Below are 18,517 nucleotides of genomic sequence, written 5' to 3'. Positions count from 1 at the left end.
GTGCAAAAACCAAGTACGCAGAAAGATGCCTTTTCATTACAGAAGTAATAGTAGAAGCTGATACAGTGGGAATAGACTCCCCTTTAAGCTTTACATCCAGAATGTGAGTCTTTCCCCTGCTCTGTACAATGATCTTTTTGTTGTAGGCATCCATGAATCCCTGTACACGAAATAACCAAGGAATACCTAACAACACATCACATCCGTCCAATGGCATGATGTAAAATTCTTCAGCATCTACATAGGACTGGATATGTAGGCACAACTTTCCAATGATGGGTGTCACAGCCTCTGTATGGCCAGGACATGCCAAACCTGCCTCTGCTGTATACCCCATCTCTTCAGGTCTGATTCCCAACTTTGAAGCCAATTCTGGGGAAATGAAGTTGGCTTTGGCACCTGGATCAAAGAAGATAAGCACTGTTTGATCCCTGTCCTTTCCCCATGCTCTGCAAAGCTCACTTGCATCTGAATTTGGCTTGTCACCCACCATATATGGCACTAGACCAGCCATGGGCTTCTTTCCTTTCCTGTCCTCCTTGTCTTCAGAATCAACTGGCCTTTTCTTTGTAGGACAGTTGTAAGCAATATGGCCAGGCTGCTCATAGATGAAGCATTTGTTCTCTGACCTCAGGACCTTCTTTTGCTCTTCAGACTTGCGAGGAAAACTTCTTTTCCATTTCTTCGCTGGTCCCTTTTCTGATTCAGCCGTAGCTTTGCCTTTCCCTGCGTTAGCTGGCTCCTGAGTCACTTTCAGAGCCTCCTTGGGAACATACTTCTTCGCTGAATTTTTCTTGGCTGATCCTTCCTTGACGCCAGTATTGAATTCACAATCTTCTCCCTTGAGAAAACCATTGCCAGTGTTTGCTACCTCGATGAGCGGCGTCAAAGTAGTGACTTTAGTCTTCGTACAGTACTTTCTCAATCCTTTGGGTAGGCCACAACAGTATTTTTCAATCTGTTCTGTCAATGGCACAAACCTATAGGAAGTTACTGAAAGTAGAGCTTTCCAAAACTTACGATTGTAATCATCCAGATTCTTGCAAGTAGCAACATTAAGCTGGTGCCATTCTGTCATGACATCTGCTTCGAAATCATCAGAACCATGCTGCTGCAAAAATCTGCTTGAAATAAATCCATGTGGACGGAGCTTGCCCTTTGAGCAATAAAGTTGTCCACAATTGTCCCGCATTCCCTGTTAAGAAAGTGGCTGCCTTGCGGACCTTTGAAGCCTCTGTAAAGTTTCCCCCTGCATAGGCCTTGTCAAACTGCTGGAGGAATGAGAGAGCCTTCTTCCTGTCATCAAACCCTGTAAAGGTCGTGAATGTCACACCTTTGCCACCTTCTTTGTACGGAGTTGGCCTCTCCAGCGGCGTTAAATTGTCATATGGAAGTGACTGAAACATGGGAAGACTGTTAGGGTTCATTTGTGTTCCCTGACCGCAATAAAGTTGACCTGGAAATGCCATATTTGGCTGCTGATTTGTAATTCCAGTCATACCAAAATTTGCCTGTGGCATCCCAAATTGGCCCTGAGTGCTTTGAAACCCTGGTAACATGCCCGTGACACCATACATGGGGTTAGGCATCATCGTTTGAGCACCCCCGAACACTGTTCCTGGCGTGTAAAACTGATTTCCAGGTGCATGACCAGCCATGCTCTGGAATACCGATCCACCTCCAAAATAGCCAGGGTGTACTGAAGGTGGTGGGAAGACCTGTTGCATAGCCTGTAGGTTGCTTCCCTGCCCATTAGAACCAGCTATGGGCTGCTGAAAGGTGGCGGGCTGAACTGGTACAGCTTGAAAAACTGGCATCTCAGCCACCTGTTCTTGCACCTTAGGCACAGGTTGTGGAGACTCCATGTTCTCCGTCAAGTGTACAGGTGTTTCCATTGACTGTGCGGTATGAATCACCTGTGCTCGAGCCTTAACAGGCTTTTCAATATGATCCAATGACCCAACTTGCTGAGACGGAACAGGAGGTTGCAGAAGGGCTAAAAACCTCGGATTCTGCATTACTTGTGTGAACATAGCCACAGCAGTAGCCAACTGGGTCCTGAATATATCGTCATCTGTCTGTGGTTGTCTTGAGGACTCACCCACTTCATGTGTCTGTTGACCCTGTGAAGAGGAAACCTCTTTAGTCACATCATCTGGTCTGTCAGCCATAATTGCAATTCCCTGTGTCTGGTCTATGATCCCCTATGTCTTCAAGCCCAAAACTGACCAAGGCTCACTTCTATGGGAAAAAGTGATTTAATCCCGTCGATGGAACCATGAAACCGGCCTGTTCAATCCAAAAAGGGCGGTAGACTTTACTTCAAACCTTGATTTAGCTTTCACCCATTATTAGTCGTCTATTTTACCTGTACTTTCAAGACACAACAAAGGGGAGAGGGATACAGGCTGCTAGATTGCACCTGTATGAGTAGATCGACACCAGATTGGCCCCTAACTTAGGCGCCCCTTTCGGTATTTCTTTATTGTTTAAAAGAGGGAATAAACGCTCTGGTTCCCTACAAGCTGCCCCGCACAAACTTGGCTGAATTTCAACTGTTCCGGCCCGATTTCGGCAACATAACTGTACTAGGACCCTTCACAGTCAGTATTCCCACGCATTGAATGACTTTCCCAACGCATACGGGCACTTTACAAAACCTGGCGAGAATCTGCAGCACGCTGAATTCTCTGTTTTTAGCCCCGAAAATGCGCCAAATCACCTGCACAGCGGTCCCCTCGCGTCTCCGAACCTCCTGGGGGTATTAGGGGCCGTTTAGGGCCAAAACCCTAAACCTGCAAAAATACACAGTAGGCTGTAATTTACTGTTTCGGGCTCCGTTTCACGTGCCGGTCGCATCCGTAGCAAGTCCTCGAGCTCCCGCACCTGTAGGGCTACTTGCCCTTTGAATCGGACGAGATTTCTGGCGTGAAACCTCTCCAAATTCACCTGTTCTTGCGGGGGATTAGCCGCTAGCTAATCCAGTACCTGTGCAAGAGGCTCTTGCCTCGGCAATCGGCATGAACCCACACAACTGTACATTGGTCAATTGAAAAGCCCACTAGAGGGGCATAACATACTGCCATAGAGGAGAGAGAGGGCAGTGGGTAGCGTGCAGGGCATCACTCCTGGCACCGCATTGTGCATAAGAGGGAAAACAAGCACTCATAGCTCTTAACCTGTGACAAAATCTGAAAATGACCCTCTCCCAGCTTAAAATTCAGCGCCACCTTCTCTTGCATGAGGAAAGTGCACCAGAATGTGCCACTTGGCGCATTTACAAGCATTTTCCCGTTTCGGGGTTGCCGCCTAAAAATCTCCCAACCGGTCACCCAATTGACTTCACGGCAGAGTAAGAAAATGTTCTCCTTGTCAATCCGGAGGTAATGACGCAAACACATTTTCAGGTCCCAAGATAGCAGTTCCCTAAATTTTAGGAGATGCTGCCATTGTATCTTTCTAGGTCATCTGACCCCCTTTGTACACTGCAGCCACACCCAGAACTGAAATGTAGGTTCTGTAGCAAAGGATTCCACTTTGGCTAGTCAATGACCCCACTTTGGCTAGCCATAGTCCTTGTCCAACCTTAGTGCTCTCTTGCCCTCAGGCGTGGACTCCCTGTGGACAGTTCCACACTAGCTATGCAATGCAGGGCAGTTAGATTTCCTGAGGGGTGTTTCCAAAAAGTGAAAGTAAATAGATAATAAGAAAGAAATAAAAAAAAAGGATAGATAGTAGTGACACGCTCTTGACACCCCACCTCCGCTTCACCCTCGACAGCCCCCCCCCCCCCCCCCCCCCCCCACAGTTCCCCCCCTGTTCCTCATCCTCCCCCCCGTCTTCTGCTCCCGTCGCCTCTCCACCTCGCCCCTCTACCTCTGTCGCCCCATCCCGCCCCTCTTCTCCTCCGCTCCCCCCAACTCCTTCTCTTCCCCCTCCTACTCCAGTTCCACAGTCGACTCAGGAGATAGGTACCTCTCCGGCAACTAGGAGATCTCTTGAAAGCGCCTTTGCCACGAGTCGCCTACGAGAGGGTCAGCCCTTCTTGCGGCCCCCTTTGCAGATTCAGACATCTTCCCTTGCAGCTATCCCTCGTGGTCTGATGAGCATTGACCTCCGATGCCGCTGGGACTTCTTCGACTACGGGTTCACTCATTTTCTCGGTGATTCCGTAGCAGACCATGAGGCAACCTGCTTCAGGGTCCATGCTTTGTTCCTCGCCGCTAGGGGGACAGAGGCCTTGGACTCAACAATTGGTTTCTCCTTGCCCCTCTGTGGTAGGGCCGAGACAGAGTGGTCCCTCAACTCAGTGTTGGGATGGTTGCATACACAGGTCCTAGAGTTCTCTCACCACATGGGAGAACTCGGAGTTATAGATATGCTGCAGACTTTGTGGCAATTGGCCAAGTTTGCGATGACACCCCCAAACTCAGCACGATGTAGGCACATTGTGGTGTACTTCTTTGCTGATACGCAGTGTTTGCCTTGCTATGTATACATTCATGAAGACTCCTGGACAGAGGAGGTTGCTTTAAGCACAGCTCGCTCTGCTTGGGCTTGGGCTAGGCACTCACTGCAGTCACACCTATCTAGAGGACGCTCGGATGCGGATTACTCCCCATCCAAGCCAGCCTCGAAGATAGCCCGTCTTGCTGCTGTGGCAACATCTGTTCTCTCTCACTCCCCATGAGGATCGTCTCACGGAACGTGCAGGGACTAGGTGGGCCCCAGTTTCAGCGACAGCGGGGCCGATTGCGTCAGGAGCTTCAACGTTGCCTTGTGGGAGAAGAGATTGATCTTGTTATGCTTCAGGAGAACCATCTGTGTGAGAGCCACATTCGGCGATGTGGTCAGATTTTGCGTGGACGATATGATACCTTTTCGTCAGCTGCTTTTGGACCTGGAGGCATCCAAGGTGGGGTATGTATGACTATTGCGGACTCATTGCAGCAGGCCATTGTGGGCAGAGGGATTATTGTGCCAGGCAGGGCTCAGTGGATTACTATGCACGTTGAGGGTGGCCTTGTGGGCTTCCTGAACATCTATGCGCCCAATGTGGCGAGTGCTCGTGCAAAGTTTTGGTCACAGATTGTTGAGTCTTTGCCGCAGGCCGATCATTGGTGTATAGGAGGGGACTTCAACATGTTGGAGGACCCTTCTGACAGAACTAGTGGCAGCCATGCTACTGTGCATGGAGTCGAGTTGGAAGCTTGGGAGAGGTTGTGTATGACTTTGAGGGTCTCGGATACATGGCAACACTCTGGTTTTGTGAGGCCCCCAAACAGTCTTGCCTTCTCTAGATCGGACCGCAGAGTGGGAGGAGTAAATCTATCGCGGATAGATCGCTTCTACACTAGTGACCACTTCAGTGACTTGGGGGGATCAGTGGGCATCCCGGCAGGGACATCCTTCTCGGACCATGCACCAGTGATCCTCACAGTGGTAGACAGGCAGAGGAGTGGGAGCACGATGCTTCGCATCCCAAAGAGGGTCTTGTTGGACTCAGCACTCAGAGAGAGGGTAGAGGCCCTCTAGACAGAGGGCATGGACAGCCAAATTCCACATGCAGACAGAGTGGCCTCAGGCCTAGCTCAGCTTAGCCACTTTTTTCTTCAGGAGTCTCTGGCTCGCCGGGTTGCAGCGAGAGAGGCGGACCAGCGTCTCAGACGAGGCATTGCTTCACTACAGAGGATGCAGGAGCAGCATCCAGATAGTCCATGGTTGGAGGAGCAGTTACAGCAGGCTCGATAGGAGCTTGCTAGCACAGAGGAGAGGCGTCATGAGTTTGCCTTCCACCGGCAGGCATCTCAGTCGACTCAGGTGGGTGACAGAGTGACTCGTTCTTTTTTTGAGACAGTGGGACCTCGGCACTCGCATGCCAAGGTCAATCAGTTGAGGAGGCCCGATGGGTCAGTTGCTTGTGAGCGCGAGGATATGCGTGCAGTTGCTACTGACTTTTACCGTGAGTTACTGTCGGCTGAGCCCCAGTCAGAGCGGCAGGATGCATGCAGGGAGCAGGTTTGGGCACAGATGCCTTGTCTAGTGATACAGGAGATGCGCCACAGGCTAGAGATGCCACTTTAGCTTTGAGGAGCTGCAGACCGCTCTTAGGGCCCTCCCGCGTGGTAGCTGTCCAGGTGAGGATGGGTTGACTCCCAGCTTTTTCTTGGAGTACTGGGACCTGCTTGGCCCAGATCTTTGTAGTGCTTTCAGTACATTTTGCACACAGGGGTGATGCCTGACAGCATGAGTGACGGCCTGATCTACCTCATTACCAAAGAGGGTGGCTCCTTGGATGAGATTCGACAGTGGCGCCCCATCACCATCCTCAACTCAGCCTACAAAATTCTTGCCAAGGCTCTGAGTTTGAGGATTCAGCTACTTTTAGAGAGCCTTATACATGGGACTCAGACAGGTTTTGTCAAGGAACGCAGTATCCTTGACAACATCTTTACTTTTTTGGGACGCTTTTGCCCTAGCACGGCTCCGTGGTGAGGACCTAGTGATTCTTCTTCTCGCTTTTTAGAAGGCATACGACAGAGTTGACTAGGACTTTCTAGAGGGCACTCTACGCAGGATGGGCTTCTCAGATGCTTGGATCAGAGGGGTGTCAGCTTTGTACAGACAGGCTCACAGTCAGGCGCTTTTGGCAAGAGGTCGAGGTGAACGCTTCATGCTCACACGCTCGGTCAGACACGGTTGTCCTCTTGCCCCCTTTCTCTTTCTGTTCTATGCGGAGGCGATGAGCAGATTTTTGGTGTCACAACAGGTTGGTCTACGGGGCTTAGCACTCCCTATTCGGAGAGATGAGCTACTGGACGCTGAGTTTGCCGATGACTCAGCCTTGTACTTAGATGGCCAAGAGACCAATATAAACAGATGTGAGCAGGCTTTGGAGACCTTCTCTTGTGCATCGGGCGCACTGATCAACTAAGAAAGACAGTGGCTTTCTCGGTTGGTAGTGCTCCTGTGCCAGATTGGATGCCAGGAGAGGGTTTCAGGTGGATTCCCCCAGGGACTGCAGTTCGGTACTTGGGTTTCCAGGTTGGTTTGGACTTGTCTCCCAAGCAGCAAATTGCTCCTCTTCTCTTGTCCATCAGGAGAAAGTTGTTACATTGGAGCTAAGCACGACTTTTGCTGGCTAGTAGAGTAGTAGTTGCCAACCAGGTGTTGTTGGCGACTATGTGGTACATCACTTCCTGCTGGATCTTCTCGAGTTCTTGTATCAGCTAGGTAGAGAGGCTGATCAGGAACTTCCTTTGGTCAGGACGTGACACACAGATAGCCCGAGCCAAGGTGGCTTGGTCGGTCATCACACTTCCTTGTTCTCAAGGAGGGCTTGGGATCATAGATCCAGCACAGCAGAGCAAAGCCCTTCTTGGGAAGTTCATAGTCAAAGGACTTCTTCCAGGTGAGGAGCCCCGGAAGGAGTTCTTGCTACAGAGGCTTCGTGCCAGGGTGCCTCAGTCAGGAGGCCGTTGGCAACCTTCGACCAGATGGATATTTACAGAGTTGCGCCGAGTTGGTTTGAGCAGGAGACTGGAGGACCTCTTCGCTGTGAGTTTGCTTCGATCTTGGGAACTCTTACGGCGTGGCCTGGAGCAGAGACAGCCGATGTGCACGAAGGAGCGCCTACGGAGCCCCTCGTCTGGAACCCCATGGTTAGCACTCAGAGAGGCCACTTGGTTGGTAGTCGGCCTCATGTTTCTTGGGGTCCCCTGGCAACAGGTCCAGCGCGCTCTCTAGGTGACTGGCTAGAGTTCACAGGTTTGTCAGAGGAGGTACAGGGTTTCCAGCTACAGGGCATGAGAGGGGTGCAGAGCATGTGTCAGGACATCTCAGAGTCAGTTACAGCTGAGTGGCTCACGCCTCTCGATCCAGTAGCACCCCGGTGGATGGGAGCCTTCACACGACTGGAGGTTCTCATTTCAGTCAAGGCCTGCTCAGAGACTGTCCCAGCCCTGTTCTTCGAGCTTCAAGGTGGGGGACGATTACAGCGAGTTGCAGTAGAGGCCCCGCAGATAGCAGAGTGCTGCTTTCAGAGGATCCGAGTTGTGGGCATCTGTGGGAGGACTTGCATCATAGACCCTGACCTAGCAGCTCTTGAGACTGGACACTGGAGGCTTTGGGCTTGGGAGTGTTGTCCACTGGCACGAGTACAATGGGATCCTGGTGAGTGGCTATGGAGGGACCCCTTCCCTTCTGCAGACCATCCAAGAGTCCCCTTCTTTCAGTACACTGTTCGGCTTGGACGTCATATACTTGCAGCACGGAGAGAGGCCCGCCCCACTGCAGCACGTCATTGGCAGGAGGAGGGCCTCACAGTCGAGTTCTTGGCAGCATTTTGGCAGCCGCTGTGGGACTCCAGACAACCGAGGCGCGTCACTTTGTTTCAGTGGCTGGTTGCACACAGAGCTACAGCAATAGGGAGCTGGCTTGTGCATAGTGGTCTCTCGGCCGCATGTGCATCCTGTGACCAGTTGGTGGAGAGTCAGCGTCATTGTCTTTGGGACTGTCCCTCGGCCCAGCAGGTGTGGCTACGAGTTCTTCGGCTGATGCCTACTCTCTCCACGGCTAGACAGTACACTTGGGGGGCAGCGGCTTGGTCCACTCTCATGGGCCCGGCACTTCAGTTTGAGCTATCTTCCACTAGCAGGATGATAGTGATACAGGGGGGACTGTCTATGTGTGGTAATACCCGTGAGCACTTCCCTCTGTAGTTTGATCCTCGTCTCTCTGCACTCATCATACCAACTGTTCTGGGGCATGTTCCCAGATCGTCTCCGTGTGGGCTGGCTGTGGGGGTATGTCTCTGATGTTGCATCATGGAGCGTCTCTGTCAATATCTGAGTGAGTTCATCTAGTGGCCGTCCCGGCTCCTGGGTGCATAGCTGCCTATATATCTCATCCATATACACAGGATCCGTCTCCCTCATGAAGGTATACCGAGTGTGTGTGGGGACCTCTCCTAATGGAGCTGTGCTGAACTGAAAGGTCAGGGTGAAAGACACAATAGCATGATCAACTACTACTCCAACTGGCCTAGTGCCCACCATGAAATCCTGAAAGAAAGGAATGAGACCTAGCTGGGCCATAACATAATCCACTGTGCTTGCACCATGTCGGTGTGGAAAGCAAGTAAAACCTCCAGCTGTCGAAAATCTTTGTAGGCCATTCACAATGGCCAATCTGTGTGCGGTTCCCATATCTATCAAGTATCTGCCATATTCAGTGTATTCCTCATCTTGTGATAGTCTGGATAGACCCATCTCTGTGACGTCCAGCTCCCTAAGCATCTCTTCGGAAGTATCATAAAATATTGTCTGGTGGTGGGCAGTCCTAGCATTGAAATCCCCTAGTATGATAATGTCACCATCCTTGGAAAACTCCCATATGTCATTATCCAAAATAGAAAAGGGGGATTGTCCTCTAGGTGATGCATATACTGACGTACTAGGAGGAAAGTAACAAATAGAAATGTAGAGGTATCTGCCTGTCTCTGCCCTGAGCCTCACCCACATGTACCTAGCCTGTTCATCCTTGCGTGCTATATATATCATTGGATGCAGTTCCTCCCTGAATAGAACTGCCACTCCCCTTGAGCCCCGTCCTCGATGCTCCGATCTGGTCTCCTGTCTGCATGTTGTTTCCCATCTATATCGGTTCACTTGTGGCATGGATTGTCCCGGTGCTTGATGCATCTCAGAGTAGAAAATGATGTCTCTCCCCGTGAAGCTATTCTCAAAGGCCCCTACATCAAGACGGAGTGACCCATTACAATTCCAGGTTGCCATCTTTAGTGTGGTCCCATAGGTCTCCCACCGTCATGCGGGGCGTCGCTCCAATATCATCACCTTTCCACCCCTGTAAAAATCAATCTTCCCCTTCTCCCTTGCTGCTCTTATTTCCGGCATTACTTCTTGCATATGAGCAATCTGCGAGAGGGTGAGGTCATCTCCAAGAAAGATGCCCGTCTTCTTTAAAGCCGCTCTCTTTTTGAAGAAGTCTTTCTTCGCTTCCATGGAGGGGAAGCGGAGAATGAGTGCCTTTTCCTTCGAGGTTTCTCCGTTGCTCCCACTTTTCTTAGTGCCCACTCTCCAAGCCCTCGTATGCATCTGCTCATTGACCCCCACCAGAGTCATGAGTTCTTTCACCTCTTTATCTACATTATCTTGGTCTCTGAGGCCACATGTCCTTACGTGTAAGGCCAGCACACGTCTCCTTTGCTCCTCTTCTAGTGTCAAGTTGATGATGGTTGGTGTGGGGGTAGGAGCTATTTCCTTGCCTTTCCCTTTCTTGACAATCTCGATCCATTTTTCGGCCTTTTCTGCTTTCTGTTGGGTCTTTGTGATGACATCTACCCACGAGGTCGTCATTTCTTTTTGTTGCTCCCACCTTCTTTGATGGCCCGTACTTGTTCCTTAATCGTGTTAAGCTCTTCAATGACAAAGGGCTGAAGTTCTCCCTCTTCGAGGACATTCTGTGATCGCACCTCTGCAAGCTCTTTCTTGAGTAGTGCGATTTCCTCATCTTGGGCCTTCACGCGATCTTCGAGTGTACGTGCTTTCCTGTGCTGCCACGCGTGCGTCGAGTCCGTTAATAGTACCTAAGAGGTGGCGGTTGATCTTGCTAATGGACTCGCTCAGTTCTTCTTTGCATTTTTGGATGGTATCCTCCACCGGGTAATCCTTGCTATTCGGCTCTCTCATGATTGAGAGGCCGTGATAGGGAAGGGAGAGGGGGGACCGGAGTGAGGAAGAGGGTTTCCCCCCCCCCTCTCCTCTCTCTACGCGTGCAAGCTCTTTCTCTCTCTACGCTTGCAGTTTTTTTTCCTCTCTCTACGCTTGCAGTTTTTTTTTCCTCTCTCTATGCGTGCAGATCTATTCTCTCTCTACGCTCTCGGATTTCCTCTCTCTACGCATTCTCTCTCTATGTTTCAAATCCCCTCTTTCTCTCTCTATGCCTAAACTTCCTTCTCTCTCTACGCTAGAAAAAAATCCATCCACTCTCTCTCTACGCTAGAACCTCCTCCTCTCTCTACGCTTGGGAAAATTCCAAAAAGGTTCATTCTCTCTCGGAAGGGGGGGAAGATAAGGCACGGGGACGGGAGCAGAGAGCGCGTAAGGGCGGCGGGAGCACGCCCGGCAGGCCGGTAGTGCGTGAGCCGGGGGGGGGTGTGTGTGCAGTGCGCGCGCGAGCAAGGGCGGGTGCAGAGCAGCACCGAGAAATGAAATGTTATATTAACGTCTTCAAAAGGCCATAATGACCTATGAGACCCGAAAGTTACAAAGTGGTGGATCTGATACAAAGTCAGAGTAACAAAATAACCTAACAACAGTACAAAACAAAGATATATACTATGGGGTCCTAAGTTGATCGATGTGAACCAAGCAAAAGACTAAGCAAAAAATGGGGGGCTTGTTGGGATAGCTGAATCACAAGAGATCTAGCATCGATTGTTGGCGAATCTCATCAACTTCCTCCATGGTTAGTAGTCTGACTGGGCGTCGTGCATGCCTGGCCAGCGTGCTCCGAATTTTTTGTCGTAGCCTCCGTCGATGCTGTGTAGTTCTTCGCAGTCGCGGGCGCCTAGATTTCCCCAGTTCAATCGCTCGGTCAATCAGTGTGCCTCTGGTGTGAGACGAGGGGGAGCTCTGCTGTGGGAGTGGCTCTTGTGGCTGTCCCGTGTCTGCTCTGAAGAAGTCTGTGATCCGTCTTTGAGACTGGTTAGCCTCGCCATTCATCAGGCTATCTCTGTGTCTGCGTAGCTCGAGCAAGAACAAACCCAGACATCTCTGGTCTTCGTATCCCATGACTCTTGAGAGTGGTCCAAAACCTTCTTTGAACAAGCAATGGAAGCGGCCTCGTATCTCGTAGTAGACGGGGCAGTGACATGTATAGTGTAGCTCTGTCTCAGGTTCCATGTTACACAAGGGGCATGTCCTGTCCTCTGCTGGTACTCCGCTGTATCTCCCAGTCTCAATCCGCAACTGGTGAGAAGATGTGCGTAACTGGCCAATAGCACATCGTATCCCATGAGACAAGTGGGTATCCATGTATCTGGGTCTCGCCACAAAACCATCTTCCGTAAGCTGGAGAAGGTGGTCTTTGTAAAAAGCCATCTTCGTGCCCAATTCCTGTGCTGGTTGTATCCATGTCCTTCTGGTGTCTAGCTGGGTCAGGTCTTGGCGTATGAGCTTGGTGATCTCTGACTGTGTAAGGGTGAGAGATGGTGCATCCAATGAGTAATGGAATGGTGGCAGCCGGTCTATGCTGAACCCATGTGCCTGAAACCATGATGTCATCTCCCCATACCAGCATGTTGTATCTCCTTGTATGGCTAACTGTCGAGAGGATTCAAGTGCTATGCGAGCATATCTGTCTCTAGGAAGTGCCCATGTGCGGTTTATGAAGGAGACTGATCTGGTGAGCGCCTCCACCACAAGTGGGGGGGCCGCTAGCTCTGCTCGGATAATGGCCCGTGGTACTGATGCCTTGGCTCTAATGAGCCGCGAGATCATAGAGACGAGATGTTTCTCCATGTTCCCCCATCCGTCTGAGCGACCCGTCCTCCCGTGGTGATCCAGTGAAGGTCCCCATATCTCGGTTCCATAGAGCAATGCTGAAGCCACCAAGGTGTCAAAGAGCCAGAGCTTCGTCCGGGGCTCCTGAAACTGAACCTGCGAACACATCCTCTCCAATCTACCCAATGCTGCGTGGGCTCTAGTAAGTCTGGTTTCTGCTGCTCTTCTGAGTGAGAATGTAGGTCCGCTAAAAACCACTCCAAGGTAAGTGTAAGCGTTTGTGTACTCCACAGTCTCCTGGCCGTATGTGAGTGTAGGTGCTGACCTCCTGATCCACTGAGGGGTGGTATTAAACACCATAACCTTGGTTTTACCCAGGTTGATAGACAAACCACTTTCGTGGGCAAACGTATGCAGAGCATCCAATTGACGTTGCATTCCCTCTGGGGATTCGGAGATCAACACTATGTCATCAGCATATAACAAAAGTGGAATCCATGTCCCTGCCAACTGAGCACCTTTATCCCCATCGCTGTCAATGTAGTCAGAAATCTCATCCACATACATACCGAAAAGAGTGGGAGAGAGCGGGCAGCCCTGCTTCACCCCAATAGTGGAGTGAACCGGTGTAGAAAGTCCCTCCGGGGTGCGTACATGCCCTACTACTGATCTGTACAATGCCATGATCCCCCAAATGAGTTCTGTGGGTACTCCCATTTCCTGTAATCTGCGCATCAGTCTAGCTCTGGGTACCGTGTCGAAAGCTTTGCGGAAGTCCACAAAGCTACAATAGATCCGTCTCCCATGAGATCTGCCTTCCTCGATGATGGCCCTGAGTGTTAGGATATGGTCAAGAGTAGAGAAGCCTCTCCTGAATCCTGCCTGCCCAGTTGCACGTATTCCTTCCCTCTCTGCCCATCTACTCAGCTGTTGCTCAAGAATGGATACATACAACCGTGTCAGTGTGTGCCCAATCATAATAGTGCGATAATTCCCAGGCTTCATGGGGTCTCCTGATTTGAAGATAGGTACGATTGTAGATAGGTTCCAAGTGTCCGGTAGGCCCTCACACATGACACGGTTAAACATAACTGCTAGAAGCTCTACTAGTAGGTCTTTGGCATGCATGAAATGCTCAGCTACTAGGCCCTCATGATCATATGCTCTCCCAGTCTTCATCCTGTCAATGGCTTTCTTCACCATCTCAACAGTGAAAAAGACACATGTATGTGGGCATGGGTCGGGGGGGTTGTTCAGGTACTGTGTACAAAGATGATGCGTACTGACCCTAGGTCTCTGTGGATGTTCAGGTACTGTGTACAAAGATGATGCGTACTGACCCTAGGTCTCTGTGGAGGAAATAGCAGGGGGGGGGGGGGGGACTGCTCATGAAAGAGCCGCCACTTCTCACGCGAGTCTTGACTCAAGAATAGCTGATATAGATCCTGCTTGAGTCTAGCCAAAAAAGCCCTCTTCTTCCGCCGCACCAGGCGTCGGAAGTCCATCTGTGACTGTCTGTGAGTGACGCCCCCCAACAGCACCTCTCTCTGAAGTCTGGCTCTAGTCTGGCGGCACTCCTCATCGTACCAGCTATTCTGAGGCATGCTCCCAAATCGGCGGCTCTGCTCAGGCTGGGTGTGTGGGTATGCTTCACCTGCTACCTCATGTAATGTCTGTGTCAATATATTAGTTAGCTCCTCCAGAGGTCGCCCCGGGTCCTCAGTGCATAGGCGTCTGTAGATTCCGTCCATGTATACAGAGTCCGTCTCCCTTGTGAATGTGTAGCGAGTAGGGACTGCTACTCGTGGCCTGTGTGCTGCACTGAAATGGAAGGAGATGGTCATTGACACCAGAGCATGATCCACCGCCACCCCGACCGGTCTGGGCCCAACAGTGAGATCCTCGATACTAGAGATGAGATTCGGTTGTGCCATGACATAGTCCACCGTGTTGGCTCCATGTCTGTGTGGGAAGCATGTAAAGCCTCCCGCAGACAGCAGGAAATCTCTGTAGGCCGTTCAAGATGGCCAATCCATGTGCAGTGCCCATGTCTATCAGGTGTCGTCCATACTCAGTATATTCCATATCGTGTGATAGTCAGGAAAGGCCCGTCTCTGCCACCTCTATCTCTCTTAGCATCTCCTCTGAAGTATCATAAAACACTGCTTGGTGATGTGCAGTCCTAGCATTGAAGTCCCCGAGGATGATAATGTCACCGTCCCTATAGAACTCCCATATGTCATCATCCAAAATAGAGAAAGGGGACTGTCCTCTGGGTGGTGCATAAATTGATGTGCTCGGGGGAAAGTAACAAATAGCTAGATAGAGGTATCTCCCTGTCTCTGCTTTCAGTCTCACCCACATGTACCTAGCCTGCTCGTCCCTGCGGGCTATATGTATCAGTGGCTGCAGATCCTCTCTAAATAACACTACCACTCCTCCCGAGCCCCGCCCTCTGTGCTCTGAGCGTGTCTCCTGTCTGTAGGCTGTCTCCCACCTATATCCACTGATGTGAGGCATGGATTGCCCAGGGGCCTGGTGTGTCTCAGAGTAAAAGATGATGTCTCTTCCAGTAAAGCTATCCTCAAAAGCACCCACATCAAGACGCATAGATCCATTGCAGCTCCAGGCAGCTACTTTGAGTGTGGTCCCATAAGTCTCGCACCGTCATGTGGAGCGTCGCTCAAGTATTACCACTTTTCCGTCTCGGTAAAAAGCGATCTTGCCTTTTCCCCTTGCCGCTCTAATCTCCGGCATTACCTCCTGCATATGAGCGATCTGCGAGAGAGTGAGATCGTCCCCAAGAAAGATGCCAGTCTCTTTAAGAGTTGGTCTTTTCTTCAAGAATGACTTCTTTGCTTCCATGGAGGGAAAACGGAGGATGAGTGCTCTTTCTTTTGAGGTTTCTCCACTGCCTCCATTTTTCTTTATGTTGCCCACTCTCCATGCCCTTGTGTGTGTCGGCTCATGAATCCCCATCAAGGCTGTGAGTTCTTTTACTTCTTCGTCCACATTGCCTTTGTCTTTAAGACCGCAAATTCTCACATGTAAGGCGCGCACCCTTCTCCTCTGCTCCTCCTCTAGTGTCTGGTTAATGATGTTGTTGGGTGTGGACGTGGGCGTTATCTCCTTGTCTTTTCCTTTCTTGGCCACCTTGATCCATTTCTCGGCTTCATCCGCCTTCTGTTGGGTTTTGGTAAGAACATCCACCCAAGAAGTCGTCATTTCTTTGTGCTGTTCTTCTCCCTCTTTGATGGCCCGTACTTGTTCCTTGATCATGTTGATTTCTTCAATTACTGAGGGTTGCAGTTCGCCCTCTTCCAGTGTGTTTCTTGATCGGGCTTCGGCGAGTTCTTTCTTGAGTGACGTGATCTCTTCCTCTTGGGTCGTCACTTGGTCTTCCAGCGTGCTTATCTTGCTCTCTTGGATCAGCACACGTCCTTCAAGAATGTTTTTTGTGCCCCAGAGATTGCGGTTCATCTTGGTGATGGTCTCCGTCATTTCCTCTTTGCATTTTCGAATGGCATCCTCTAGGGGGTCGGCTTTTTCGTTCGTCTTCCTCATGCTTGATCGCCGTCCGCAAGGGGGTTAGATGCGCATGTGCACCCACTCTAGCAGTGGGCGCGGCACTGGATGTACATGTGCACCCACACTGACGGCGATCGCGAGGCGGTGTGGCCAAGTGCCCTCAGTATGTTCAGAGAGAGAGAGAGAGAGAGAGAGAGAGAGAGAGAGCCCGGGGGGGGGGACACGAGGGGGGGAGAGAGAGAGAGAGAGAGAGAGAGAGAGAGAGAGAGAGAGAGAGAGAGAGATGAAATGTTATATTAACGTCTTCAAAAGGCCAAAGTGACCTATGAGACCAGGAAGTTACAATGCGGTGTATTTGATATCAAGTCAGATTAACAAAATAAATTAAATTAAATTAAACTAGACTAGGGATAACAAGATATAAATACTGCGGAATCCTAAACTAAGCGGATAGGTGTGAAAGGCGAAAGGCGTGAAACGTGTGAACTGAGCTATACAATGTGAGAGAGAGAGAGAGAGAGAGAGAGAGAGAGAGAGAGAGAGAGAGAGAGAGAAGGAGAAGAAGAAGAAGAAGAAGACAGAGAGAGAGAGAGAGAGAGAGAGAGAGAGAGTACAGTTTTTGGAGGCCGTGAAAAATATACACTTTGGAATTCTGGCATTTGTTTGTAGCCTGCAAGATCCCCATGCAGCCTGGCAGTCACTGATTTATCACTAGTTGCAGCCAGAAGGTCCCAAGGGGATAAAACTAACTTGGACTGCAAAAAATTAGACACAAACTCCAACATTAGTATAATTTATTCAAGCAGTTTTGATGAACTAGCAAGGCCAGCAGAAACGAAGCACAAAAAACCAAGATAAGTTCTTCTAAATGCATGCAATAGCGTAGAACAACGATTCTGAAAGATTCTTGTCTGAATTTTTTATTTTCTCGCTTTCTGAAGTGCACAAAGATTATCAGAGTACACAAAACTTTTGTATTTTCAAAGCCTGGGTACTGTACTTAATGTACCCTATTGTGAAGCTACAACAGCTGGCTTCTATGGCTTACTCCTTTCCATTCAGCTTCCATTCAGACACCCAGATTTGCAGCTCTGCCCTTGATGAGGATATCCTATGTCTGATTGCTGCTTGAAGCCCAGTTGCAATTGAACCTACTGAACCGTGCAGCTCATCTATCCTTGTTCCCAAACCTTTACCTACAGCCTAGCAACCACCCAGATCGATGGCAGCATAAACCTCAACACGAGTCAGTCCAAAGAGTAGGGTATTTTGCTGAATTCTTCTATAGAAAAGCATCAGATCACGTTGTTCACCACCATCCTCTCATTAACCCGTGACAATGCAGTTGTGCCTTGTATCTACTATGTCCATTGTTTCAAACAATCCTTACCAGAATCAACATGATCCCATGCAAGCCTGGTACTCTGGATTTCTCCTATCCAGTGCCCCATATATAGTCACATGGAACGCAAAATGGGAATGGGGAGCTCGGAACCGGAACGAGCGAGAATTGCTATTTCCTGTGATGACATACTCACAGCTATCACATGGAACGGGGACCGGAACAGAAAAAGGGAACGCAGAACAGGGAATGTGAGCCCCTAAAAGAATGCCATTCCCTGTGATTACAGCCCCATGGCCAAGCTATGATAGGCCTCAAACACCAAGCTTTGCTAATTGCTCCGATTGAAGATTCCAGTGTGTATGCTCATCTTCGAGGAGATCTTTTATGAATTGTCCACCCAAGAATCCTGCTGACCTCTTTGCACAGAAGCAGTTGTGTGACCCTTGAAGGGACGGGCCCTCCATGGATACTAAAATGTCCACTCTTTCGTGCATTTTTTCACACGCTTACATTCCTTGGCTGCTGGAAATTCTTGTGCAGAGTTTGCCTTTTAGACTTTGAAAATATGGACGCTTTTTAAACCAAGCATGTCTTGAATATTAAACTCATTGCAGATATTGCAGAACGAAGACCAAAGGCTTGCAACAAAACAACATGACTTGGACAAGGAATTGCATTAAGAGAAAACTACTCAAACAAATTCATGGACGAGATATATTTTCAAGTATCAAACACCTTTTTATTGCCTCTATTCACTTATTTCTATGAGGGTGAAGGTGCAAATAAAAAGAGGGTCCCAGAACTACTTTATGGATATTCAAGCTCCAAAGAAAAGCAAAGAAAGTTGAGTGACCAAGTGGTGCAAGCTCCATGGTAAATTACCAAAATCACCATAAGAATTACTGCTTCAACAGACAGATTTTCTCTAAGTAGAAACTCCCTGTTCTCAACTAGATTACCACAGAAATCTATGTTTGTGACAAAGTGCTCTCAACGCAATGGGTTGCCTCTGTGTACTATGCAATAAGCCTCATTCATGGCACAACAACAGACGCAAAAACACTTTCCTTTCTGCATACACTTACAAAGATCTGCGCATTCTCACTCATACACACTCACA

General features: G+C 49.7%; 1 protein-coding gene across 10 annotated transcripts in view; it reads right to left on the bottom strand.

The window, feature by feature from the left end:
• The window catches only part of LOC147426866 (protein HAPLESS 2-like), a 265,821-nt gene that overhangs the window by 171,954 nt on the left and 75,350 nt on the right, over positions 1 to 18,517 (bottom strand). For all 10 annotated transcript variants that reach the window (XR_015186200.1, XM_086498602.1, XM_086498608.1 and 7 more), the window contains one exon: positions 16,667 to 16,807. Coding sequence is in view for 9 of the 10 variants with exons in the window: in XM_086498602.1 (XP_086354728.1) it covers positions 16,667 to 16,807 (141 nt within the window). In the remaining variant the exon portion in view is untranslated. The remainder of the gene's footprint in view (positions 1 to 16,666; positions 16,808 to 18,517) is intronic.

Source organism: Adiantum capillus-veneris, chromosome 24, assembly GCF_014529385.1.
Source record: "Adiantum capillus-veneris isolate H3 chromosome 24, ASM1452938v2, whole genome shotgun sequence".
NCBI lineage: Eukaryota > Viridiplantae > Streptophyta > Polypodiopsida > Polypodiales > Pteridaceae > Adiantum > Adiantum capillus-veneris.
Note: the sequence above shows the minus strand (reverse complement) of the source record. Positions and strands in the feature narration are given on the sequence as shown.